We start from the raw sequence: 27,800 nt of genomic DNA on the forward strand, positions 1-27,800 counted from the left end.
ATCCTGCTTCAAAAACTGAGACTGGATCTTCTCTTTCACATGAGAGGAAAATTGACAAGAACGTTTATTACTGTTTGTATGGGAACGGGGCTTGAGAGGGGCAATGATGAGGGCAGACAGAAAGAAGATAGGGCAGCAGCGGGGCAGGACTGTTTATTTGCGAAGTGATATTTTGCTCTCATCGAGGAGCGAGGGAGCCAGGCAGCCTATTGTTTGCCTTTAATGACCAACATGAACAAGTGTGAGAAAGAAAAGAAGTGCAAAGAACAGCGGCAGCAACAAAGAGGCAGATTAACATGAAAACAAAAACTGTTTGCCCCATCTATTTAACCTCGAAACTTCAATGTTCAGCATTTTGTGTTTGAGGAGGAGTAAAAAAAAAAAAAGCTGCCCATTTTGTGCTGTTTCAGGTCTGTCATATTTTCAGCTAAAAGCAAAGTGTTACCAGCACACACGCACGTGCGCACTCACAAAAACACACACACACACGGTTTTGTCGAAAGCATGCCTTACAGGCAAGAGGATAGCTCTGGAAAGGAAATGGTCTATTAGAGTGTCTCAACCCATTTATTTATTAGTATAAAAGCTCCAGGCTTGGGTGATGTAATCTCTAACAGCTCCTTCAAAGTGTCTAGGCCAGCTACTTGAATAGCACGCCACTGTGTGAAGAGGTGTTTTGAGTAGCTTTTCGTGAATCTGGGATTCTAAAGCAGAATTCTTCGGAATGATAAACCCGACTCCAGCCGTGCAGACTGTGGAGTCGTCGGTGACACAAACCTGAGTGCAGTTTTATTCAAATGTTGTTTTGCATATGTTCGTTCCAGCCTGCTGAAGACCAAAGCTAAAGGTCAATGCCTTAGGCTCAAAACCATATGCATAAAGGGTGTCTAAGTACACTACAGGTTAGCCTGCTTGTGTGTTAACATGAACAATTTAAATCCACTCTATTAAACCACACCTAAAGTAGGGCCTTTTCCATATACAGTCTATTTTTTTCCCTTAGTTATGATTGAAGTACTACACAGATTTATCCAGTACCTCCACTGTTGGCAGTTACTCTGATATTCAGCTATTCTGATATATTTACTGAACATACAATGGTCCAATTTTCCCATTTAGGCCATGCAAACAAACAAAAATTAAGATCCACTGCAATCACATGAAAGGAAGTAAATGTGGATGTTATATGATGATTTTTTTTATCTGAAATGTATCGTTTGCTCAATTGTAGTTCTGCTTTATTGTAAGGTCAACACTTTATGTCAGTCTCACCCTATTAACAGAGTATTTCCAAAACAAAGTGTAAACAGATATCTATAAGCCGTTAAAGGTGCAGAATCCCACAGATAGTGCTGCTTGTTTTCAATGTCCTCCTCACCCTCCTCCTACTTTTTTTTTCTAAACCCCATCTTGCTCCTGTCTGCTCTCTGCCCCTGTTTTCTTTCCACCCATGTCCTCCCTCCCTGTGTGTGTGTGTGTGTGTGTGTGTGGAGAGAGAGAGGGGGCCAGCCCTCCCTACAAGGCAAGTGAAGTAAACTCCCCCTTTTTGTCTCTGTCTCTCTCCCTCTCTCTCTCAGCTGGGCTGCTACTGTCAGACAGGGTTGGGGGACAATCATCTCCAACTGCTGCTGCTGTTGCTGGTGTGTTCTGTGTGGTGTGGACTTTCTCACGTTTCGGTGGACCCACACACACACAAACACACACACGCACTCACAGATTCAGGAGCTCGCATGCCTGATACTACCCCCGCCTCTCTTGCTACCCACTCTCTCTCTCTGGTGCATACATACACACTGAGAAGGAGCGACGGCGTGTGAGCGGATCCCATCGTGTGGAGAGCGCTGAAGTGAGGAGACCAGAGAAGAGAGGAGCGGCGGCACACTCTTACCATGCCAGTGCAGGGAGAAAGGCTGAAGCGCTGTTTGTCTCTCTGCTTCTGGAGCTGGAGTTCTCTACTATTGCTTGGACTGTTCTCTCTGCATGCGCAAGGACACGGTGAGTTACTGCAAACTTTCTCCGCTGACTGCTCCCCTGAACTTTTTGCTGTTTTTAAGTAGCTGCGTGCTGAAGTCGCTCTACAGCAGCTCATTACTTCTCTTACTCCCATTAACACTGTGAAGCATTGCTTTAGAGTTTTTTGTTGTATACCAGTTATCTTTTTTTTTAACTCATAAAGTCTTGCGTCTTAAATCTGTGCTATACTTTGCCCTTTATTTTGTGAAAGCAATCCATGATGAGTCTGTTTTAAACGTTAAATGCAAATGAAGTGGACATGATCCCTAATATCTATAGTATGTTGCTGTTTTTTCTGTGCGTTATAACTGATTTTCATCTCATTATGAAAGGGTTTTTAATAAGCACAGGGCAGTGTTTTGTCTCTTCCTTTGGGCTGTGATTTTGAAATGAGAAATTTGATTCGACACATTTTCAAGCAAGTCTATGATTTTTAGATTTGCATATTTAACACATGCACATGAATGCTGCTGAAGCTAATATTCAACCAGCGGCTTATGATGCAAAAACAAGAAAGATGTTTAATGAGTGCATTTATTTACCAAAAGTATTTCCGTTTCATGAATTATCACACCCCTTTCAAAGCACTCTATGCTGCAATAATAACTGAGTCATATGTCAGTTTGTTTACAATATATTTGTCGTTTTCTTCAAGCACACTGAGAAGTGCATCCTCGCAGACTGACACTGATGTTACACGCGCCGGCCGCTTTGTCTGTGACCATGTTTGGTATCTCAACTGTGATTTGTTATGTGTCGGACAGAGAACGTGTCAGATTCAAAACTCTGTTGTGTTTAGTGCCATCACACTTGTTATTAAAGCTGCAGTAAGTAGAAATAAAGAGTCAGAATCTGACAGGAGACGGTTCATTCGTCTTATTCAACAGTGCCTCATAAGCTAACGCTGAGTTTCATCTTCGAATCGAATTTGAACCCCATTCTCCTAAGTGAAAGTCTTATGCTTAACTGATGCAATTACCACAAATGATTACATTTTCAGTCTTTATATTACCGCATTTATACTTCACTTGACCCTCTACATGCCAGACTGAAAAGAAGTGCAGTTAACTCAAATCTGTGGACGTGAGCCAGATTTTCTAAAGCCTCAAGGAAGGTCAAGAAGTTATGGTTCCTCTAATTCTACTTCAATTATAACATCCTCAAATGTTATATTGAATTTTTTTTCCAGCGACAATAAAAACGTGCTCCCTGGCTCAGCTTTAAGGGTTGACTCGCTGCCTCTGTTATTTCTCTTTCTCTTCTAGGGTTAACTATAACAAGAGCATTTTGTAGATTTTCCTCCCAATCACTAATTTAAAAACAAAGTTTGGATTTCAAGAGTTTAAATGTTAGTCTTTCCACTGTTCAGTTAAACACAGAGTGTAGATTTGGACAGTGTTTCTAATGAATGATGGTGTCTGTGTGTATTTATCTATCTCTTTCTTTATCGTTGATCTATTTAAAGTCATTGTAGGCTATTTCAGCCGGGAGCCCTGAAGTTAAGCCAGCAAACGCTCATACCTCATGCTCAGTATGTTATGTGCCGAGGTCTTCCTGCGACCTCTGGCAGCAAGTCATCTCCTCTGTCTTGTATATCTTTCCTGTCATTGTCACTGGGTGGTTTTCCAGAAGCAGTCTGTGCCAAGCTCCCTCCTTCTGATTTATTCTCTTTGTTTTCAGGTGCTGCTTCATAATTTATAACTGGAGCTTTGGAAGGAATAACAGTTATTTTAAATATTATGTGCTTTTAAGCATGAAAATGTACACCTGAGTGCACAGGGGTGCAAACTAATAAAGTGCCTAGATGTTTTAGATTCATGGTAACGCCGACTGCTCCGTCCAAGATGCCGCAGAACAGCTGCCAGCAAGGAAGATGTGTTAAATCTGACACAATGTTGGACCTCACCCAAGATTTCTTGTTTGTGTTATGCTCCTAGTTAGTCATTCACAGTGTCTTTTTTTTTCTATTTGCAAGGCATTTGCTGAGAAAATCTTCAATCCAGTTTTCATAAATCCTTCGCGGCATTGCCAGTATTTAGAAGCTAAAAGAATGAAAAATGACTATTTATATGTAAACATTAGAACACTGCTCTGTGCTGAATAGCCCTTACATTCTTAGCGTGTGAATTTGTGATGCTAGGATTTAATTCATTGTCTTATTTTATTTGCTGGCATCAGCAAAATTCACAGAATAAACAGAAACACAAAAAGAGACTGTGCTGATCCAAACTGTATTCAGAAAGCGTTTCTCCTGAGGCCTGTTAGTCGCATTTATTGGCTTACGTGTAGACGACTGATTGGACCAGCAACAGGCCTATTCATCGGCTGACATACAGATGATTGATTGGCAATAAATTCAGCCGTGACTCAACAGGCAAACATTTGTCAATTAAAAGAAGTTGTGAGACGGAGCGAGGTGGTTGTTATGTACAAGACTGTCTCTGTCTCCTTTTCTCTTTCTGCATCTTCATTTCCTCGGTGTATTGTCTTCATTCCGTAACAACTCACAAATAACTTGGTAGACTGAATAGATGTCTAGACTTGGGATTCATTGGTCATGCTGCCACAGGTGAACTGGAGTAGTTAATTTTCTAAACAGCCAGTAGAATGCCTACTGTTGTGTCTGCATAAAAGTCAGTTTGCCCTCTGGCATTTATACACCATTGTCTGTGCAGTAAACAAATAGGTAACATTGTATTCATTATTGTCGAGTGGGCATGGGTAGTATAGGGAAATCACACTCTTATGCACACTTTATGAATCTTATACACACAAATCTTTTGTGACCTTCCACCTACACCAGGCTGCAGCCTTCAATGTGAGTTCTGGGAAGTGAGGAGCGAGCGTGATAGCTTACATTTCATTGTCCTTGGTGGAAATAAGCACGGCTGTATCAGTTTTCACAGTCAAAGCTCCGCCAGTTGCTTTGCTTTTGTCACTGCTCTCTAATGAGACTGTTGCTCTCTGTGGAATTTCAGGTGTTATTTTATCTGAATAAAACATTTACCTGGTTTTTGGCCAAGATAAACACATCACACTTGCTGCCTGTGTTCTCGAGCTCCTAAGAATTTGCCATAGTTCTTTGAGTTTATTGTAAAAGTGACATACTTCATACTTACAGATTGCCCTGGCTGTTAGTTTTTGAGAAGATCAAAAGCAGTGAAAGAGATGCTTCCCATCAACTCCAAGTGAATTCATTCAGTTGCATTTAGTGATGCAGAGAGGGTCTCTCAAGATACTCTGCTCTGAGGAAGTTGTTAGGCATTTTGGAATAAAACACAGCTTTGAAAAATAAGAAAAGAAGCACTTGAGATATGACTCAGTGTACCGTGCCGTTAGTTGTGCTTTCCATTCCTCAACCTTAAAGCTTTCTGACAGGATGTGTTGTGTTCACGTGCAGAAAACTGATATCTCATTAGAACTACTGATATCCTGACTGTAATGTTGAACCAGAGGGGGAACATTTTAGTGCTTGTTATTGGTTTTCTATTAGTATTTGTTTTCCCTTTGTCAATTTTTATGTGATTTTTTTCCTTCTTTTTCTTCTTCAGTTTGCACCAAAAACCATGGCCTGACCAGGCTGGTACCCAGAAGACTGTGGTGACATTTGAGAATTTATTGTTCTACTGTAAAAGTAATGACACAGATATGAGTCTCAAATACACCATTTTTGATACTGACACTTAAGGAGCCTGTAAGTGTTGGGCTACTCCTTTTAATCTTTGAATTCAAGTGTTTTCAGTTACATTGTCATAGATGTATAAAACCAAGCCCCTAGCCATGCAGTCTGCCTTTACAAACATTTGTAAAATACTGGGTCATTCTAAAGATGAATTTGAGTGTGGTACTGCAAATAGGATGTCACTACTGCAACAAGTCAGTTTATGAAAGTTCTAGTCTTCTAGATATTCTACAATCAACTCTAATTGGTATTATTGGAGAATGGAAGCATTTAAAAACTCCAGCAACTTGTTACTGAGTGCTGAGGGTCGCTGAGTGCTCAGGTGCATAGTGGCAATGCTCTGCTGACTCAGGAATTTCAAACCAGCAGCATCATCAGCACAGAAATTGTGTGCTGGGAGCTTCATAGCGTGGGTTACCTTGGCTGAGCAGCTCCTGTAGCTGTAGTGTGTCGGTTACCCAGCAGTTCTGTGTATTCGGTTTGTGATGATGTTGTGATTAGAAACCATTTAAATACCAATAAAAATCAGCAACTTCAAAGTAAAAAAGCTAAACTTTTCTCAGGTGAAGCAACTATCAGTGGTGTAATGCATAACATGGGTTGAAACTTGATTGTGGTAAAATGCAGGGTTACCCTCACCACCTGGAGTGGCTGTTATAGTGGGTAACCATCAGCTACAACGCAATGTGCAATAAGCAAATTGCATTATATTTGGATGGGGCTATAGCACTGAGAAAAACGGAGGAAACAGTCATCTTAGAATGACCTCTGAAAGGTGCAGAAAGGGGAAGTGTTGAGAGTTTGGGATAGAGGGGTATTACATCCTGTAATGGATACAGATCCAGTAACTTCTATCCCAGTCAGATTACCGGTCTGGCGCTGACTTCTTAAGACACAGCTGGAGCAGGGGAAGTTGAGTGTGTGTGTGTGTGTGTGTGTGTGTGTGTGTGTGTGTGTGTGTGTGTGTGTGTGTGTGTGTGTGTGTGTGTGTGTGTGTGTGTGTGTGTGTGTGTGTGTGTGTGTGGGTGAGAGAGAAAGAGAGAGAGAGGCAGTGTAGAAAGAAAAGATAATTTTTATACAATAATAAGCACTGATATTATGCGAGCTTCAGCAAACTGATTAGAACAGAAATTTGTATTAATAGTCCAAAGACATATAATCGCTTGTGCTATATATATTTTTCTTATTAATATAAATTTCAATGAGTGGCTGTTGGTAAATTCAGCATGTGGATGACAGCTAGGCATCAAATTACAAAACTTCTATCTTGGTAACCAAATTTGCTGCGATTATCGATAAAAACAGTCTTTACACTGATTGTGTGAGTTGATCACTCTCTGCCCAACATGGTCTAACACAATAAAGTGATAGACAGATAACAGGTGAAGGGGAGTGGAGCAAAGGAAAGCTGGCTGTCACAACCTTAGTGCACTGGGACTATGAGGGCTTAGGGTTTTCCATGCACTCGCACTCCCTCCGTGATATCCTGCCCTCCCAGTCTCACCACCTGGAACTATTTTTTTGGATTGGGGAGGGCGAGCAGGGAGTGGAGAGGGTAATTGATCGTTGTTTGGGGCCCGTTACTTGAGTTCAGGCTTCATAGAGACATTCAGTATAGAGCAAAGATTTGGTATTGTTTAACATGAAGAAGAGGGTAAATAAACGTAAGGACACGCAGAGAGAAAATAGTGATCCATGTCAATGTCAGTCTCAATAGGAAATCAGTGCCCGTCTTATATTTTAAGACATAGCAAGAATTCACAAAGTTAACTGTATACTTCAATCTCTCCTTTTTTTTTGTTTAAAAAATATACATTATGTCTGAAACCTGTATACCAAAAAATTGTTGAGCTATTTCTAACTCAGTCATTCTTTGAATCTTGTGTTCCTATCTGAAGTTTATGATTTATTGCCCTGTAGCCTTATAACCTCATCTACAGGTCTACTTGTTTGAGTCAAGTATCTCGAACCTTTAAGGACGACACCACAAACTGTGCTTTAATTCTAAAACATATTGACCATTAGATATTCTTCAGTTTGAGGCTTTGGTGAAAAAATAAAAGACAGAATGAGACAGAGAAAATGAATAAATTCACTACTTAACTTGAGGTCATGTGTTGACTTGTAACCAAATGGCTTTGCAATAGAGTCATTGTATGCTTTGATAGGTACCTAATCGGTGTCCAGATGGTGTGTGTGTGTGTGTGTGTGTGTGTGTGTCTGAGTCTGTGTGCTTTAAGGGTCTAGACAACAGCTTGTTTGGCCAGTCAGATAGTGCAGAGAAGGCCTGGAGCCACTGATGTGCTGATGGGTGATATGCGACTTAGTTAATGGGAAGCTAATCACGCAGAGGAGACTGTGAGATGCGTGCAACTGTAAACATATGTAGACTTATGCAACTGTACTCACACCCGTGCGTGCACATGGATGTCCACATCCCCCGCATTATTCACATGCAAGTAGGAAATACATTAATATCCTCCCACGAAGCACACATACATACACGCACACTCTGCAGACATACAGGGTGTAGATGGATGGAAAGTAACAGTTTAAGCATGTGGAGATGACGGAGACAGCATAGACCAGAACTCCTGGAAATAAACACATGGCAGCTGTAATGTTAACACCATCAGCCCTCCCTCCACACACACATAAACCTCATGCACACCCTCTGCTCCCAAAGCTGCCAAAAAAGACACTCACCTACACACATATTTGCCTGTTCTCATTCTCACCGCTGAATATCTCTGATTTACATTCCGTTATGTTATCATTTAGTCTAAGCAGACGCTGTCTTTGGCTTTTAGTTCTGCACGACAACTGCTCTGTGTGTGTCAGTATGTTAGGTGTGAGGTTTGGTTTACTGACGTGAGGTGTTTTGATTGCCCCTATTGAATGCTACATTATTCCTGAGAGAGGAATTACACGGTAATTTATGGTCTCTTATTACACCAATAAGTAGGTGTTTGTGTCTGTGTGTGTGCATGTGTGTATTAAATGGAGTTTTACTCCACATTATAGTGATTTACAGAGTGACGGCATTTCCATTATATGAAACAAATCTAAATGGTCTCATCAAGAGTTTAACTTGTTTAGAGAAACTATAACACATATTTGTGTTTGGGACTCTTTCTGCACCTGTTATGCTCCACAAACAACCCACAGACCTGACTCTGTACTCATAAACTAACTGGCGAAGCCGATTCAGAACTTTAAAATGAAAATTCATAGATATTAAGCAAACCTGCAGTTACAGAAATGCATTTTCATATATTTAAATTCCAGCACTTGATGATGGTGTTGGGGAAGGGTGTTGCAATCACTTGGAAGCAATCAGTGGTATTGAAGAATATTATTTAAAATATATTATCATGCATTTATGTGCTTGTATTATGTACATGTATTAATGTTATTATAGTAAGCCTGAAATTAGATCTAACCATAAGCTGATGGGAATCTGAATTTTTAATTTTGTTTTTCTTTCTTTTACCTTCTGATGGAAATAAACATCTCAAGTAGCTTAAATGTGCATACGCATTCAATTTCTTATTTGATTATTTCACATTACAAACCAAAAGAGTAACTTGACACTAATAGGTATGGAAAAAAGTGGCTTCATATGTAGAATCTAATCAGGTCACAGGAGTTCAGCATCGGAGGAAATGAAACTCCAACTTATTAGATAAAGATAGTATCAAGTGATGGTTTGAAAAGCAGCTTATTCTTATAAATTACCCAAGTTGGAAAGACCATCAGACCAGTTCACAAGTTCACGGGCAGTTGGTGTCTCAGAAACAAACCTATGGTGTCATTTTATTTTTTGATAGTTTTTAAATTTTCTAGTTTTTAGTTCCAGTCCCAGTGTGCTGTGGATGGGAGTCAACCTCCAACCCCTCGCAAAGTCAAAGCAGTTCCCTTCTCTTGTCCCGTCTCACATCCAGACATTAATAACAAAGTGACCCCAGTGTTTCTCTCTTTGCTGGGTTACTGTGACTCATGTAAACTACTTAATCAAACTCTTATCTTAATCTGAACATTAACTGTAATCAAGCTATTTGTGTGCATTACAGTTGAATAAAGGTAAACGTTTGGTCTTGATCATTTGGAGCCAGCAGTTTTCCCACTGAGCCATTAAGGTTTTTACAAATGCCAGACTTACATTTGAACTTTGATTTTTCAGTCAGTGTTGCCTCAAGGAATACATGCACAATGAGATTTGTGAGGCCTATATGAGTGCAGTGCTTTGTATTTAAAGTTTGTGTCACTTGGAGTATTTATTTAAAGAACTCATATAACTGATGTGTGTTTAAAGTGGGTCCATTTTTTTCCCTTTCTGTCAGGAGGGGAAAAAAAACATGTATTTCCATCTGAGCAAAGTAAGCAAGCTTCATTAAAATGAAGGTATCAATTTGAAACAGGTTTTAAGATGGTTATCTTGTACAATGCATGTATATTTTTTCTTGAGTTGTAACTTTGTGAGACAGAAAGGGAAACAGTGCAAAGTCACCGCAGTTGGAAGCAATTCTAAAAGGTTTGCTTTTTGTTTGTAACCTTTAGACATTTTGCACACTTAAACACTTCCAGCTGCTCAGTAATTTTATTGCATGTTTAGAACTTGTATCGGATGGATAGATGGATATATTTTGTGTTGCACATGCACAAAATCATGCAATTTTGGTTCACACATAAAGGATCGACAGTGCAAAGTATCCTCACTGTGCAAACGTGGTTCTCCATTTCACAGTATTAGCTTGTGAAATGATTTTGTGTTTTTATTTCTCTGTTATTATCAGACAGTGTGTGTTTCTGGGTGAAATTTTAGGCTTGAGTTGTTACATTTGCTATGGCCAACTATCAGCTTGGCAGGTGTGAGGCCATTGTTTATCAGTTTATAGGCATGGTTTTTGCATACCACCATGATGGAACAATGAGTCACATGATGATATCATGGGAATAGCATATCCAATATGATAAAAATAGCTGCCAAGTTTGAATTTACTGAAAGGGTGTGTATATTGTAACCTAATGCTGCTTATTAATGAGTGTGCATCATAGTCTGAGCATGTAATGTTTTAGTTTTAAGCCTTTTTTTAGAGTGTGAGGTAAATGATAGTATAATCATATGTTTTGAACACACAAGGTGGTCAGACATTTTGCTGTGATTGTTTGTATGTTAGTATACACCTGTATTTTATAGGCTACATGTTTGTGCCTACTTACTTTTAAAAAGCATTTTGGAATATTAAAAACATGTAGGGTGAAGGGACTGATGTCTGAAAAAAGCATCATTCAAGAGCAAGAAAACAAACTAACAGTGGTCAGATGGATATACTGTTAGGCAAAATTATTTTATAAGCAAGCTATTGTGACTTTAAAGTCAGAGTTTTGTCATGAAAGAGGCTTTCTTCTTACCTGGCTAAATCACCATGGTTACCTATTCTGAACGTGGTCGGGAGCAGGTTGTGTTGTCTTTTACACTGGTGGAATTTCAGCTACAGAACACACTCCCAAGAATATCTGTTCAATCAATAAAATTAATTTCACTGTGATCCTCTGACAAACTAAAGCCATTTCTATTCTATATTTTCTTAGTGTTGAGGTTGAATCTTTACAGCTCTAAAATCCCTAGATTTTAAATTTTCTGTAGCATCCGTGAGACTGTTCTGTTTTTGGTGTGCCACCCAAATATTTTCAGTGGCCCTCATATGAAAAACTACTGCTTTAATCACCAATTTATCATCATTATGTAGTGGTTAACATATTTCCTTTGCAAACAAAAGGCCGCCTGTTCAATTCCAGCTGGAGACACAAATCCCCTCAAGGTTCCATCAGGAAGCGCATCCAGCATAAAACCGCTAAATCAAACGTGCGCAGATACCCACTGTGGGTGACCCCTTGTGGCAAGGGAGCAGCCTGCAATATCCATATCTGATAACATCTCTTGAGTAAGCAACACTCACAGGGATCATTTTTAGGAATTGGAATCATATGATCCATCAAACACACGCGCAGAGCTTGAAGCAGAAAACCTGGCTTAATAGAGAAAGTTGATAGCTGCCATTGTGACACCTGTTACCTCCAACTGGGGTTTAGGCTTTTGAATATAAAAATTCATAATGTTTCAGTCACTGTAGATGCTGTATTCCTCAAAAAAAGCATTCTTTTGTATAAAAGAGCAGATGCTTCAGTGCATCTGTAGGAGTTCACCAAAGCTTTTTGTAGCTTAATTTATCTCCTACAGTGGCCATTTCAATAGATAAGTAGGAGTGTTTTATATAATTTCTTCACATGTATTCTTTAAAGTCTCTCAGTTCATCTATAACACTTCAGCTTTAGAGTAAATATGATTGTAATCAAGGTTCTCTTTGTCTTGCATGGAAAAGAAGTCATTCAACACTGAAGACGTTGTTGCAAGTCAAGTTGTTGTATTACCTCGACATTAATCCTTATTGACTCGCTTGTGTATTCCATCTTAATAAAAAATTTGTTTCAGGTGGTAGCATGTAGTTAAATTAGGACACGGTGTTTGAGTCAGATTTGAACCAGTGGCATCAGACTCACCGATCCAGCCAGATGCCTGCTCTCTGTGAACTGATGTGGGCTGTTCTGTGATGAGTAGGAGCCCACAGACGACATGAGAATAAGAAGGAAAGAAGCCTTTGATGAACAGACCAGCTGGTCACCTTTCTGTCACACCTCCTTCAAGGACTGTTTTATCACCTCCCTGCATTCTGACGGGAACGCTGAAGGCCTTCTGGAATTAAGTCAGAGTTCCAGCATCCGTTGGCCCCTGTCAGGAATTCCCATGAAAGAAGACAAACGGAGACACACACAGCATAAAGCTGGCAGCTGCTGACAGCTGTATAAGCAGAGAGTGGCTCAATGCTGCATCAATGTGGCATAATGAAGGATGTCTGAAGGGCTGATGATTATGTTGTTGTGTTGGAGGATAAAAAGCCTGAATGCAACTGCTTCCCTTGCTCTCACTTTTATGGTGCTTTTTTTTGCTGAAGCAAATGTTTTAAAAGCTGATTGTAGTCTGAGCCATACAACAGCGGGCACTCTCAGACCACAGGAAATGTCTCGTGGTTCTACAGCCACTGTTGCTGGAAGTACCCAGTATCTGTGTCTGAGGACCATCATAGTTCTCACAACTCTGTTTTTGGAGCTCCTATTAAACAGCAGAGATAGCTGTAGTGTGATTTGTCCAGACATAAGCGTGGGTTGACCGGTCGAACACATAAAAGCAGGACTGACATTTGAAAAAAATGGTCATGGTGACATTTGCCCCAGTGGGAAAAAAAGCAGAAACATGAACTAACAGTAAATCAAAGTTCTGGTTGGAGAAGTTCTAGGAAATATGCAAAATCTTTTCCATCAAAAATGTGAATCATTCTCTGTCTTTATGCTGTTAATTGCATTATTTCTCCCTCTATTAAAGTAGTATTCCCACTTTTTTACTGACGCTTGAAGTGTTTAGGATTTAGAAGCGGAGATATAGGTGATTAACACTTTATCCCCAGTATATTATTCTAAACTTACCATCGGCTGTCAACATTTTGATCAGAATATTTTGTTCCATAAATATTTATTCATGATGCTAAACTCCAAAGAAATGAATTGCAGACAGATATTTCTCCTCAAGATCTTGAAAAAAACCTGTTAAAAAGCAAATAGCAAGGCCCAAACACTCAAGATTATTTTTATTGTTAAGTGGTATTCCATATGGTGCCTCGTTAACATGGTCAACCACACAGTTAGTGAGAGAGCACTTTGAGACACAGATAAAGGCAAAGCACATTTGAAGTTCAAAGCAAATTTAGCCAAAACAGCAGGACAGACAACCTTCACTTCCAAGCATCCAGCCTTCAGATCGCAAAGTGGGGTTCATTAACGCATTCCTGCACATGTGGGATGGCTCGGCTCATCTCAACACTGACAGGAACAAGAACGTGGAGATAAGACCTGGAACTGAATGTACATAAAGGTGGAGAGAGACAGAGAGACACAATCTTAAGAGTGGGAGTGAGAGCACGAAAGAGGGGGGGCGAAGCTTTTTACCTTGCGCGTTTCTTTTAGCGTACAGACTGAACTGTCAAACACCAAAAAGATGAACTACTACTTTGAGGGGAGAAGGGGAGCCGTGTTGTCAAATGAGTGTGTCATAAGTGGAAAAGGGGAGGGGGTAGTGTTTACATGGACTTTGGTGAAAGAGCTTTTCTGGTAGACCTTGTTTGACATGGCCAGGATAACTAATGAATATGCGCACTCTTTCTCTTTCTGTTCCTCTCTGTCTATCTTAGTCCACATCGCTTCTCTTCATCTTGCTCTCTCATGCACAGTATCACTTCTGTCATTGTTTTTGTCTTCTGTAAATATATTTCATTTTTTAAATTCTTTCACCTTTTTAAAGAAACACGTTGCATAAAATGACATTTGTTGAAAAGATGCATTCAGCTTTTGGGGGGTTTTTTTGTTTGTTTTTTTGAGGACCGAGGGGGGGACCTGGTTGTTAATTGAGTGTTGACAATGGCCTCTATATCCTGCCATCAAGCTAGTAAAAGCCTATATGGGAGGCCTGAAAGCTCATACTGGTTTCTGCCAGCCTCTATCGCTTAACTTGAGTTATGTGAGGTTAGTGGTAGTTGGTAAGATTTTAGCAGTACCATTGGTCACTAATTGAGACCAAACCACAAGCACAATATTTTATTATATGTGCATGCTGAAATATATTTACATTTTCATTAGGGAACAACCACCAAGTTCTCTGATGAGAGACTGGCAAATGAGCTGATTGATAGAAGTTCAGCACATTTTTCTCACCAGCCACAATCAGTTAACATCCAGTTTTACACAAAAAGAAATAAATGACTTGAATGTCTTAAATTCACTCAAGGCTATGTTTTTCTTTTCCATGAAGATAAGATTGTAGAGTGAGAGCTTTGTGCTTTCTCAACCAACTGCATTTTTCACCTTGGTCACTCTTCCTCCTTATAAACAGATGGCACAGGCTTATAGAGAAATGACTCAGTACCCCAGGATCTCTGTAGAGATAAAAGGCATTTATTTGTAAGAGGTGGAAAACTAAGACCCAAAAAGTGTCACAGTGTTACAGTTTGAGTATAATGTAGTTCCTTTCATTTTTATACAGTCACAAAAAGTTCAAGAACATTAAGTTGGCCACCTGGGACCGACTCCAGTTTTGGTGGATGAATGGCATTCTGCATTTTTTTTTCCTTTCTTTTTGCCTCTTTCCTTGTTTGTCTGCCTCCCACTGTCTTTCTCACATGCTCACGCCGACGACAGAGCAGTAGCCAAAGATCCCAGGTGCAGGATGATGTGAAAGGCTTTGTGTTTTGTCAACAGCGCAGCAGCACCTCACATGACAATCCAGTGGGCTCACGCAGGGAAGACGGGGCAAAGAAAGTGGAAGATAAGAAGAGGAAAAGGACGGAGTAGGAAAAGATAGGCAGGTCATGTGGGAGAGAACAAAAGAAAAGAAGAAGAAGAAAGGGTTAGAGAAAAGTACACAAGCAAGTCTGAATGGAGAAACGAAGGAACACATGTTGGAAAGAAGCAGGGAGGCGCTCGAGAAGAGATATGGCATGAAGAAGAAAGGGGGAGTTTGAGGTCTGCAGCAAAATGAAACACAAAGAGAGTGAGCATTATGGAGTGATGGGGTGGGGGGCAGAGTGAGAGAAAGGGTGGAAAAGGCCAGTGGCCTCTGCTCTGTCCCCTCTGTGTGCTGCTAAACTGCCCACCAGTTCCCCGCAGCTCTGTCACTTCTTGTTTGTTAATCCCCCATTCTTCTCCCCCTCCTAGTCTTCCTCGCTCCCTTTCTCTCAAATTGGTCAATTGTTAATGTGACCCCTTTAAACCCCACCATCCCTCTTTTGCAGTATCATCAACATAATTATCTGTGTGTACAAGAGGGGCATTTAGAAAGGGAAGTGCTAGATGACAAATGTCTATAATTGTTTAAAAAAAAATCTATCTCGAAATAAGAAAAGGCTGCTCGTGAAAACACTATCACGTTCTAACCCTGCGCACACTTCCTTCTCAAGAGGCTGAAATAGGAGTAGGAGAGCAGATTCTGTATCTGCTCATAGTTTATTTCAGCGAAGAAAGAGTCATGCTTGTTTTGGACCATCTGTGCTTGCAGCTGTAAGCATCTGGTCTCAATGAGCATGCTCAGATGAATGAATATCTTAAAAGCCATGAAGGAGAGACACTTCCGTGATCCCTTTTTTCCCCTCAAGTGACAAACAGGTGCCCTTTTGAAATAGGATAACGAGGGAATACAACAGCTTCGGGAGCTGAAGCATTTGTAAGAGGACTGTGAGAGAGAGAGAGCGTGTTTCATAGCAGGTGTTTGAGCTCAAAGTTTGGTTTTTTTTTTCCCCGTATCTGGAATGTTGTCAAGTTTTTCTTGCACATTTTATCTTTATTTGCATCTTAGTAGATTTTGTTTCATTAGAGTAGGTACGATTATATTTCATTTGAGTCGGTTCGCTCATGTGAACTGGATTTATGATGTGAATATGGAGTACGCAGGGTTGATATTTGTCATCTTGGCTGGGATCTCATCACTCAGTGCTTCGCTGAGCAGATATTAAGCTTCTCCCGCAGGGGAGATTAAAAAGCTACAGGTGCACTGAAGGTTCATGAAATGCTCCATGAACAGCAGAGTCCGAGTCGTAGAACAAAACCACTTACAGAATGTTACTAACGTAACGAACGTATCAGAGAACTAAATTAATACAACTGAAAAGCAAGAGACATATGAAAGTAAAGGAAGCAGATAATTATTTTCACAGCTTTATCAGACACTGAAAAAACAAGAACAGAGTCAATACAGCAACTCCCATGAAACAGTTTTATTAACATATATTACAAAGCAGCTTTTTCGTGACAGCCTACTGTACATGAACAGATGTAAGGACTTGTGTTGGGACATGAGGTAGTCATAATCCAGACTTAGACAAACCATCCAAATACAAATTTTGTGACTGTTTGGGTATCTGTTGTGGTCCTATTAGTGACTATGTTAAAGCATGTGAATTTTACATATTCCACAATTGCAGTACAACTTGTTTCCCACTTTAGCAGACTATTCAACCTCCAAGTCTGGCTATGCTACTGCAAATACTTGTGTTATTTAATAGCACATGTCCAAATTCTGCAAGCCTACTCTCTAGCAATGTTGTCTTTTTGAAAGTTGAGATGTGCATCTTCATCATTTTGTTTTTCTTCCATTAAATTTTTTGCAATTTTCTTCTTTTCTCTGTTGTATAGGCAACATATTGGACAGTATGCTGCTAAAAGCATCCAGCAAGGAGGCAGCAGAGAGTGGGAAGGAGACTTTTGGCAGCACAGCTCCTGCTTCATCCTCCCAAAGACTCCTGTGGTGTCACTGTTATCACCACTGCCCAGAAGATTCAACCAATAACACGTGCAGGTAAAGAGAAGCAAGTATTTATTTCATAACATGTCATGTTTCTGGTCAACTTACCTACTGTAGCTAAATCTGCCTCTCCAGGACGGATGGCTACTGTTTTACAATGGTGGAGGATGAGGGAGGGGTGCCGGTCCAGACGGCAGGTTGCCTTGGGCTGGTCGGATCTGAATTTCAGTGCAGAGTAAGTTGATGAAAGTAATGTTATAATCCGCATAATTTCTTCCTCTTGTTGCCATTTTCTTTTCATCATCTGGCACAAATCCTTCCAAAATTAATTTAGGTGGTAAGCATTACAAGAGGTTAAGTTAATAAAGGAGGAAATTGTAACCTGACTGTAGATGCTAGCCAAGTACCTCACATGACTTTTCCGTCTTTCAGGACGCGGGGAACTCACGTCAAAGGCGATCACTAGAATGCTGTACAGATGAAGATTACTGTAACAAAAATCTGCATCCTACGCTGCCACCACTCAAACCTCCTCGTGAGTTAATTTATCCAATTTCTGCTTTTTCCCTCGTTGCACATGAAATGCACAAAAACGCCAGTAGTTCTCCAGTTTGTCAGTGGCAGTTACAATGATAGATGCAGGACCCTGAACTGTGGCTGATGGTGTGACAACACACGAGATAAAAGATAGAGACATGACATTTTCATTGAGTCAAAGGAGGCTCAAGTGAAGGAGACAGTGTCAAACCGTCCTGGCGTGTCAAGAGCAAACTGATGTCTCATTGTGTTCAGAATTAGACTGCCTGTGTGTGTGTGTGTGTGTGTGTGTGTGTGTGTGTGTGTGTGTGTGTGTGTGTGTGTGTGTGTGTGTGTGTGTGTGTGTGTGTGTGTGTGTGTGTGTGTGTGTGTGTGTGTGTGTGTGTGTGTGTGTGTGTGTGTGTGTGTGTGTGAGAGTGAGGGAGAGAGAGAGAGTCTTTCCGTGTGTTTGAGAGAAAGTAAGCCTAGATTCCCAGGGAAATCACAGGCCCCAGCAGACACTGAGGGCAGATTCATCAATCTGAAACCCTATCATAGGGGATCAGGAGGGGAATTCATCGACTAGGTCGAGGGCTTCCTCTCGCTGTTGACTGGGGCCTTGAGGGAAGAAAGTGTGTGCCAGAAGAAAATGAAAAATTGATGAGTGAAATATGATTTGTACACGATTTACTGTACTTTAGTCCTTTTTATTTCCTTTACAGGAGGCACTTTGGAAATTTCAAATTCTTTGTTTTTTCTGTGTTTTAATGTGACGTTTCTGGAGTAGAACGAGAGTTCTTGCATTTTCACATGCAAGAATTTTGTGCATTTAACTTAGATGAGGAATTTGATAGATGACTTTTCATGACTTTAAACATTTCTGATGCTTTTTCAATGTCTCTTTCATCCTCCCTCTCTAGTCTACGTAGATGGGAAGATCCACCATGTGGCCTTGTTGATTTCAGTCACTGTATGCACCCTTATATTGGCTGTCATTATTATTTTCTGCTACGTCAGGTAATTACATCTTACAATGAAACAGTAAAACAAATTTTATTAGTGTTTATTGAATCTCTCTTTAGTGAATAATTAAAACTGACATATTGTGATATTTTACAGGTATAAACGACAGGAGTCTCGTCCTCGCTACAGCATTGGTCTAGAACAGGATGAGACATACATTCCCCCTGGAGAATCTCTGAAAGACTTGATAGAGCAATCACAAAGCTCAGGCTCAGGCTCAGGGCTCCCTCTATTGGTGAGACTCAGTCACTACATCTAAGTGCCTGTTAAATCAAAAAGTTGCTTCATGGATGCAAATGTCGTGGTACTTGGTCCAAATTCATTCGATTTTTTTTTTTAACATCAGGGTGTGTAATAGTTGTACATCTGATACTTATATGCCCATCATGATATCAAATTTTGTTATTATTGCAATGTTTTTAGAAAATGCATTTATTGTGTCTTGATGCATTCTCAATCATCCAGGAAAGTAAATCTCCAAAAGTTGAATCTGTTCATCTGGACGTAGCGTTTTGTGGGAGAAACGTTTAAGTCACTCATCAAAGTGACTTCTTCAGTCTCAGCTGACTGCAGGTTTCCCCAAACCTTATAAACAGTACATTTGCATAATGACTGACACCAGCCACTGAAGGAACAATGGGCTGTGAGGTCAGTCCTTAATCATAATTATGCAAATTCCCATGACCATTGATCAACAATCACTGACCAAAACCCACTGATCAAGGAACACTGATCAATGGCCATGAGTACCATTCACAGAGAGTTGGGGAATGGCTGCAATCACAGCGTTGTAAGATGGCGAAAGATGTACCCTTACGTGAAAAGGAAAGACCATCTCTGAATCAAGGAGGGGGCCTAAGGGTACATCTTTCGCCATCTTACAACGCTGTGATTGCAGCCATTCCCCAACTCTGTGAATGGTACTCATGGCCATTGATCAGTGTTCCTTGATCAGTGGGTTTTGGTCAGTGATTGTTGATCAATGGTCATGGAATTTGCATAATTATGATTAAGAACTGACCTCACAGCCCATTGTTCCTTCAGTGGGCTGGTTTCAGTCATTATGCAAATGTTCTGTTTATAAGGTTTGGGGAAACCTGCAGTCAGCTGAGACTGAAGAAGTCACTTGGATGAGTGACGAAACGTTTCTCCCACAAAACGCTACGTCCAGATGAACAGATTCAACTTTTGGAGCATTTATTGTGTGTTTGACCTTTTTGGCAAATGTGTTGACAGTCTGTAACTAAAGTGTGCGTCATTGACACAATATCGGTATTTAATTTCTATGTGTCATAGTTATTATTAATACACTGTTACTCTGATATCTATAGCTACAAGTTACAAGTATTTGTTTTGAGGGACTTCTTTTATTCTTGGGTAAACTTTGAGAAATGTGCCAAGAAACAATAAAACAGTACCATTCCTGATTTTACTTCATAGCTCCCACATCTGACGTTCACTAAACCTTAAACTGGAGTTTTAATTCTGAAGGAATTAGACAGATGTGATGAAACACATGGGTCAGAATTTATCTAAGCATTTCCTCCTTTTCTTTCTTTTTTTTGCTTGTCCTCAGGTCCAGAGAACGATAGCCAAGCAGATTCAGATGGTGAAGCAGATAGGCAAGGGGAGATACGGAGAGGTGTGGATGGGCAGGTGGAGGGGAGAAAAGGTGGCTGTTAAAGTTTTCTTCACCACTGAGGAAGCGAGTTGGTTCAGAGAGACTGAAATCTACCAGACTGTCTTAATGAGACATGAGAACATACTGGGTGAGTCTAGTTGTTTGTCTAGTACTTACTGCTTTGGCTCTGCACTTATCTGAGAGTTTCTTTGTTTCTCAGTGTTTTGTGTTGTTCTTTGTCTTCAGCTAAATCGAAAAAGGTGCAGAGAAAGGAGATGTAAAGGGGCAAATAAAAAAAAAAACCCGTACAAGTAATATAATAGCACCATAATAAACTGTCCTAAGTCAAACTGTCAATTATTGAAAGCATGTCATTGTTGGTGTTCCAGTGTGTTTTTGATGCTACATCACACTGCAGACTGTGCAAGCCTTCTCTGTATTGCAGCATTAACTTTGTCTTTATTAGCATTTGTTACCCTGAAATATGATATCGTAAAATGGCAGATGTTAGTGAAAAACTGCCCAAACTCACTGAAAGATCAGTTTTCTGCACAGCTTCACACATATTGTCAATGCTCAAACGACGGTCAGTGAAGAAGAAAAGAACCAAAAAACCCACAGTATATATGTCAGAAATTGTTCTGTACTCCCATGAAATTCAGCAATGGGGGAAACTGCTGAATGTTAAGGTCCATCTCTCTTTGTGTTCCATACATCCCTTTCTCCCCCCGTTCACAGGTTTTATAGCTGCAGATATTAAAGGAACTGGCTCTTGGACCCAACTCTACTTAATAACTGACTACCATGAAAATGGATCATTGTATGACTACCTCAAATCGACCACTCTAGACAATAAAGCTATGCTGCGACTGGCCTACTCCTCTGTGTCAGGACTCTGTCACCTCCACACAGAGATCTTTGGCACCCAGGGCAAACCTGCCATTGCTCACAGGGATCTGAAGAGTAAGAACATACTTGTGAAAAGAAATGGGACCTGCTGTATAGCTGACCTAGGACTGGCTGTCAAGTTTATCAGGTGAATTTCTCATGAATGTGTTCTATTTAGGATGGATGATGATAAATATTGGAATTCATGTATTTAAAGTAATTTTGTTCTAAATTATTTATCCTTATTACTTTGATGTCTGACTCTTTAGTGACACAAATGAAGTAGATATTCCCCCCAATACAAGAGTCGGTACAAAGCGCTACATGCCTCCAGAGGTTCTGGACGAGACTTTGAACAGAAGTCACTTTCAGTCTTACATCATGGCTGACATGTACAGTTTTGGGCTCATTCTCTGGGAGATTGCACGTCGCTGCATCTCAGGAGGTAAATGGAGTAAATAAATAGTTGGAACACCTTCTAAAAGCCAAACGGCATCAGAGAGGAATATGACTCTTCTGTAACGTATTTATTGTAGGAATCCTTGAAGAGTACCAGTTACCATATCATGAGCTGGTTCCAACAGACCCTTCATATGAAGACATGAGAGAGGTGGTCTGCATCAAGAAGCTACGACCATCCTTTCCTAATCGATGGACCAGCGATGAGGTAAAACATGGAAAAATATTCCACACTATCCTTGCAGAAACGTACAAATCGACAACCTCTGTAACATAAGTTTGTGTCTCCTCAGTGTTTGAGACAGATGGGGAAGCTGATGACAGAATGCTGGGCCCACAATCCAGCCTGCCGCCTCACAGCCCTACGGGTCAAAAAGACACTTGCCAAAATGTCAGAATCACAGGATATCAAGCTGTGAGAAAGCACTGCCTGGTGTGTGTTTACACGCATACAAAAGGCAGGTACTAACACTGGTTCTATTCCAGGCCGTACAAGCTGGGTTTTTTGTTTGTTTGTTTTCTGGGGGGAAAAGGAGGGGAAACATGAAGCAGAAGATCACTTAGAGGATCCCATGATGACATATTTTGAGTTCAAATGCCCAGAATTCTGCAAAGTCCCCTCAAAAACAATCAGAACTAACTGTGCATGGCCCTCTTCTGTCCTTCAAAGAAGATGAGACAATTACATTTCAGACTAGTGTGAAGACTCTAAGGCCAGATATAGGTTCCTGTTCACATGCTCCAAAGGCCTTGGAGAAAGAGACTTGAGTTTGACTTGGCACTGTACATGCTGAGATACACAAACAGGCTACTGACCAGTGAGTGGAAGACTACATGATTGCTTTCTGTGAAAGCTAACTTACCCGTAGATGAAGGTCTGATTAAAAGAACCGAAGGGATGTGCGTCAACGCAATCTGTTATTGCAGCATTACACCTACTTTCTAAACACTTCCTTGGATTGAACACATTTTTTGTCACTTTTAAATAGCTTTAAATTGCTCTTTGTTATGACAAGTGACACTGTGACAGAAATAAAAATATTTTGAAGGTGTACAAGTTTCGATTATGGTGATACCATTTGTAGACACTGAAGAAAAGGTAAATTTGTTTTGTGAGCTAATGAGAATACCAAACGTTTTCCATGTACAACTTTAAGGTAATTTGTAAAAAAAAAAAAAAAGCGTAATAATAAGTAAGTTAATATGTATAAATAAATCTAGATTGGGGCTCTAACGACCTCTGTGTTTCTTTAGGCTTCTTTGGGACATGTATTAAAAATAAAACCTGCCTCTGAAGAGGCGGCGTTTCACCAGTGGAATGGTTAAAGCAGAGCAGTGCCCCCCATAGCCACTGTAGAGCAAGTACAGGAAGGAAGGCCTATCAGACAATCTGAAACTGCTTCACACAAACTGTAAGGTGAAGTTTTGCTTGATTATCTAGTGATCCATTATAAATGTGTGGATTTGTGTTAGTTTAGGGGTGCCAAAAGTTGCCATGTCACGGCTCATTGTTATTATTCACTAATTCCCAATGGCTGTGGCCCCCGTAACGAAAAGATGGAGTGTATTTAAAGCAGTGGGTTTAGCAGTATACCCTTATAGTGAAAGAGTGCACTAAGAAGTTGGCTGGTTCAAGAAAGCACCCAAGCCTCATCCAAAATATTAAACCACAAGATGTTAACTTGTTGACTATATGAAATCTTTAGTTCCTGGTTACAAGCCACCCTTATACATTAATGTTAAACTATTTCAGTGTAATAAACCAGTTCTGTTGAACGCAAATGGCACTTTGGCACTGATCAAGTCAGTTTCTATTAGGCAAGTTCCTCCATTAATTCAAACTCTCACATAGAAACATTCCACGGTTGGGCAACTTCATGATGACATATTTCTCCAGTTACAAAGTTATCACAGTTAGGGGGCTTGTTAGGTCATCCACAGTGGTGTGCTGTCATGACGTCAGTGCCAGAGATTTCTCTGACTGGCTTATTTTATTTTATTTTTTTAGCTTTTATAATTCCTTAGTTTCCATTTCCTTCAGAGGTCACTGAATTTCAATCTTGCTCTTGTCAACAAAACAACAGCGTTTTCTTATGGATGGAGGTTTTGGTGTGGCAGATTTGTTGTGATATACAGTAAATGCCCTTTCTTTCCTCTTGGGTGTTGTGCCTTATTTGATCTGTATCTGCTGTAGTTGTCCGTGAGAGAAATTTGTGTTTTTTTTCAGTAAAAGGTTGAACATTCCCCCCCCAATAAAGTGTTTCACTCATCTAAATGGCTGATGCTCAATTTGTGGTAGCTGAAGGAGGTGAATACTAACAAGTCATTGCCTCTTACTGTTAAGACACGCTCTCCATATTTTCTTTGTTGAAAAAAAAAAAAAAAAAGCAGCATGCCTCATTACAACCCACTGGTGCTGCTGAGCACACAGCATGTTAAATAGTGACACCATAAGGATTTTCCGTTTCAATTTCCTCCCCTTCAGGCTTCTTTATCCCACAAATTATTGAGTCTGGAGCATGTAAATGTGAATTTCACAGAAATCATAAGAAAAATAAGGATCGCAAATGAAAAATATCTTTTTTCATGCGCTACAAATCGGATTTCTGACCAAGTTGGGATATTACACGCAAGTAAAAGTTGTGTTGAAAAAAGCCACCAAATGCACCACAAGTTTTCAGCATTGCTTATAAATATAATTTATTAATTGTCTTAAAAATTCTTTCTTACACTTTGTACAGAGAACAATTAGAGGAGATAGAGAGGCAAGCATTCAGCAAGATTGAGCAAGACTCATGAAGCGTGCCAGAATTAGCTAAAATGGACCAACACTATCCCACACTAATCAAATCAAATCACTCCCGATAGTAAAACCAGGAGTGCACTTACAAGGACAGCTCTAGATAAAGACTTCTATCATGATAACCAATGCCAAGTTTGCATAGTAGACACTGCTTTTACAAAAAAGGAAAAAAAGAAAAACTTAAATTAAAAAAAATCAAACATACAAACTATTAACTGTACTGCTTTTTCATATTCAGAAATTTGCCAAATATAGCTGACAGTACACAACTGTACACACTGGAAATAGAAAATATTTTTTTTTTTTTTACATACTTTGATATCTTAATACTACTTTCTTCATTTTCACATCATGAAGGATCATCTCCTGGAGGCCTACACGTGCTCTCCTCATGAAAACCTCCCTTGTCTCGCTTTTGCTTTTTTAACAGAAAATCCATTCTCCTGGTAAACTGTACACTTGAAATCTGAGGTGGAGCTATGCTATTTTAATTTTTTTAAACAATTCCTAATGTCGTAATTCAAAAAAATAGATGTTGTATGACTGATTTCAGCCTTTAAAGTTGTCAGTGATGTCGATGATCAAATTGTATAAAAGAGGCATTGTCATGACCTTTGGGTTCATGTTTGTTTCAGCTGATGACTAAAATATTTTAGGCTTTTATCCTCATAAGGTTTCCCATCCCTTTTACTTCCTCACATATGACATCACCAATTACATTTGAAAACATACAAAACATCCACTCTGTCAGTTAACCGTACACCTTTCCTGCTGTGAGCTACGCAAAATCAAACCACACGTACTTTTACAGCTGGTTTTACACCGATACAAGAGGTCTGAATCTTAAAGTCGCACATATTTGAACAACTGTACAAAGAAAGGAAAATCTTTGTGGAAAATCAATATCTCAAGGTTTCCTCCTGAGCGGGCAGCTATAAGATAAAATCTGTCATGACCAAGGTAAATACTTGACCTTTTGTACCAGTGTTAAACTTGACCTCTGCCTCCCTTTTTGTCTCCTCTCTATACCTGATGTTCAGTTTCATATGGCGTCTCTCCATAATTCAAAACGGAAATACCGAACTCCAGTTTTTGAAATTTTCCCCTCTCAGGGCCAATTGTAATTATGCAAGTTGTTCTGCAAACACAAATATATTACACTTCATGTTACATATCTCCCTTTATATGATTTTTACCTGTAAATTGCAACTTTGTCATACATACACCATGACTGGAATGTTAGCTGCTAAGTAACTGATGCAGATTCCCCTCATAAGTGTCACACATAAACACAATAAAGCTGGCAAAAAAAAGTTTATGTAAATAATAATGAGCAATGAAGAAAAATATATGGTAATAAAAGGTCTTTAGAATGAACATAATGATAATCATGTATTTACACAAAATAAAATAAAAATGAAAACACTTAAAATGCTCTTATTTATCAAAGGCCACTGGATGGTGCTAGTGACCAGCAAAGTCATGGCGACGATCACAAATGAAATGCCACATGTGGCCTGATGGCAGATAACACAGCTGAAGGAAACTGGAATATAATTGATTAAAATCGGTATATTAGTAGTAGATGAGCTGCATTTAATTCACTGTCATATAATTCCTGCATTCAAATCAAGTTATGTTTTCCATCCCCGCCCCCCCTTTTTTTTGCTTTGTCCGTCTGTCCAGAAAGAAGCCCCAACAGTCTAAAAGAGACACTTCTGGGTTTGAGGTTGTGGTCAACTAAACTGCTGGTTGTTAAGTAATAGAGAAGCAGCATTAGTGCAGATATTATGTTGAGACTCTCAGTGGTTTGAGATGCACTTGTAGTTTTGAGATTGCCGTTCCTGTGGCTTTTTCCTGTCTGGATCGTGTTTTTTTTTTTTTTTTAATGTATTTATTTATTTTTTTAAAAATGTGAAAAAGCAATGATTCTTTCAAAATAAAAGTCTTAGATGCTTTACTGCAATGTACTGTGCATGATGATGAACTTTACCTAATAATCATTACATGATTATCATAAATGAAATCTTGAAATCTTAAAAAAGATTATTTTAAAGGAAAAAAAAGGTTCTTCTTGCATCCTTCAGCAGCATAATTATCTTTGGACTGGCTTTTTGAAAAAAAAAAAAGAAAAAAAAAACCATTAGAGGCATTGGAAGCAAGTTAAATTGCTTTTGTGTTCATTTTTCTCTGACCTGAAAGATTTTGATGGTATTTTTGAAAAAAGCCTTAATCTTAATCAACATCAAATTGGAACCATCATTATGATAATAACCCAAAGGGGACAGTTGTTGTTGTCTCGGGCTTGTTTCTGGTCAGGACCCTTGATTGACAGTCACTTTGTACTCATTCTTGTATCAGGAAATGATCCACACATATGGACAGCAGAATTCATAGAGCGTTCCCTAAGAAACGATATAAAGACGACAAACTGTACTGGCAAACACGTACAGCCGAGGCTCACAAGAGAAGAGTCACTTCTTTATCCCCCTTTCTCATTATCTGTTTTCCGTTCAGATGATCACCTGCCATCGCTTCCATCATTTTATGTTTATGTCCTCCCTCTCTTTTGTAATCAGTTTAGCTTCGCTCTGTGTTTGCGCCCATCTTTCTTAAGAGTCCCTAACTCACTCTCTCCGTTTCCTCACTCTACCTTCTCCCACTCTTCTGTAATCAGTTTACCTTCTCTCCCTTTATGATTCTGTTCCATTCCTACAGAGGTTTCCAAGGTCAGTACCTCTCTGCTGCTTCTTGTTCTTTGCTTCTCCTTGTTCAATATTAAAGTAACAACAAGAGAACAACTGGTGTTACTATGGACAAGCTCTTTTTTTGTTCTTTTTCTTTTTTTTTTGTAGGCGTGTGTATATTTTTCGGTGTTCCTGATAGATAGGTAGGGTTATCTCTCTTTCGGTCACATACGACACTGCAACATCTCGCAAATACACATACAAAGATACATAGATAGTTCCAGCACCAGTTAAGGTGCCTCTCCTATCTGTTACCATGTCGGCATGATTACCATGGTATTTAACCGGTGCTCAGTCACCACGGTGGCAACTTTTCTGTTGCTAATTGGTTTGTTGCCCTCGCTGCAGGATCAACCATCGAGACTTCACGCGTAATCATCTCCAGAGCTCTGCCATTGTCATGGTAACTGCAGTGTTTCGTCAATGTTCCGCTGTCATGGAGGCAAGGCTACTGTCGTGGCGACCCATTTCTTCCAGCACAGTGGCCAGTTCATTTAGGTCTCCATCAGGGAAATGTTGGGCCTCCCAGAGATCCAGGATTACGCCTGTTGGACTGGACTTGGTGGCAAAGTAGTTCAGGTATCTGAAATGAACATTAAGGAGTGAGGGGGTGAGTGACAAAGCATAGAGTAGTCAATATT

General features: G+C 39.8%; 2 protein-coding genes across 6 annotated transcripts in view; one reads left to right on the plus strand and one right to left on the minus strand.

Annotated features, from left to right (window-relative positions):
• The window catches only part of bmpr1ba (bone morphogenetic protein receptor, type IBa), a 64,614-nt gene extending 40,736 nt beyond the window's left edge, over positions 1 to 23,878 (plus strand). For 2 of the 3 annotated variants that reach the window (XM_039620938.1, XM_031729098.2), the window contains 11 exons: positions 1,578 to 1,995; positions 16,994 to 17,156; positions 17,238 to 17,337; positions 17,535 to 17,637; positions 18,539 to 18,635; positions 18,738 to 18,876; positions 20,218 to 20,410; positions 21,001 to 21,298; positions 21,420 to 21,595; positions 21,687 to 21,817; positions 21,903 to 23,878. In XM_039620938.1, coding sequence (XP_039476872.1) covers positions 1,890 to 1,995; positions 16,994 to 17,156; positions 17,238 to 17,337; positions 17,535 to 17,637; positions 18,539 to 18,635; positions 18,738 to 18,876; positions 20,218 to 20,410; positions 21,001 to 21,298; positions 21,420 to 21,595; positions 21,687 to 21,817; positions 21,903 to 22,028 — 1,632 coding nt within the window. In that variant the 5' untranslated portion in view covers positions 1,578 to 1,889 and the 3' untranslated portion in view covers positions 22,029 to 23,878. The remainder of the gene's footprint in view (positions 1 to 1,577; positions 1,996 to 16,993; positions 17,157 to 17,237; positions 17,338 to 17,534; positions 17,638 to 18,538; positions 18,636 to 18,737; positions 18,877 to 20,217; positions 20,411 to 21,000; positions 21,299 to 21,419; positions 21,596 to 21,686; positions 21,818 to 21,902) is intronic. The other variant, XM_039620939.1, reaches the window with a different exon arrangement.
• Positions 23,879 to 24,292: 414 nt separating this feature from the next.
• The window catches only part of LOC116311870 (netrin receptor UNC5C), a 196,888-nt gene continuing 193,380 nt past the window's right edge, over positions 24,293 to 27,800 (minus strand). For all 3 annotated transcript variants that reach the window (XM_039620757.1, XM_031729085.2, XM_039620756.1), the window contains one exon: positions 24,293 to 27,742. In XM_039620757.1, coding sequence (XP_039476691.1) covers positions 27,665 to 27,742 — 78 coding nt within the window. In that variant the 3' untranslated portion in view covers positions 24,293 to 27,664. The remainder of the gene's footprint in view (positions 27,743 to 27,800) is intronic.

The sequence above is a fragment of the Oreochromis aureus genome, linkage group 12 (assembly GCF_013358895.1).
Source record: "Oreochromis aureus strain Israel breed Guangdong linkage group 12, ZZ_aureus, whole genome shotgun sequence".
NCBI lineage: Eukaryota > Metazoa > Chordata > Actinopteri > Cichliformes > Cichlidae > Oreochromis > Oreochromis aureus.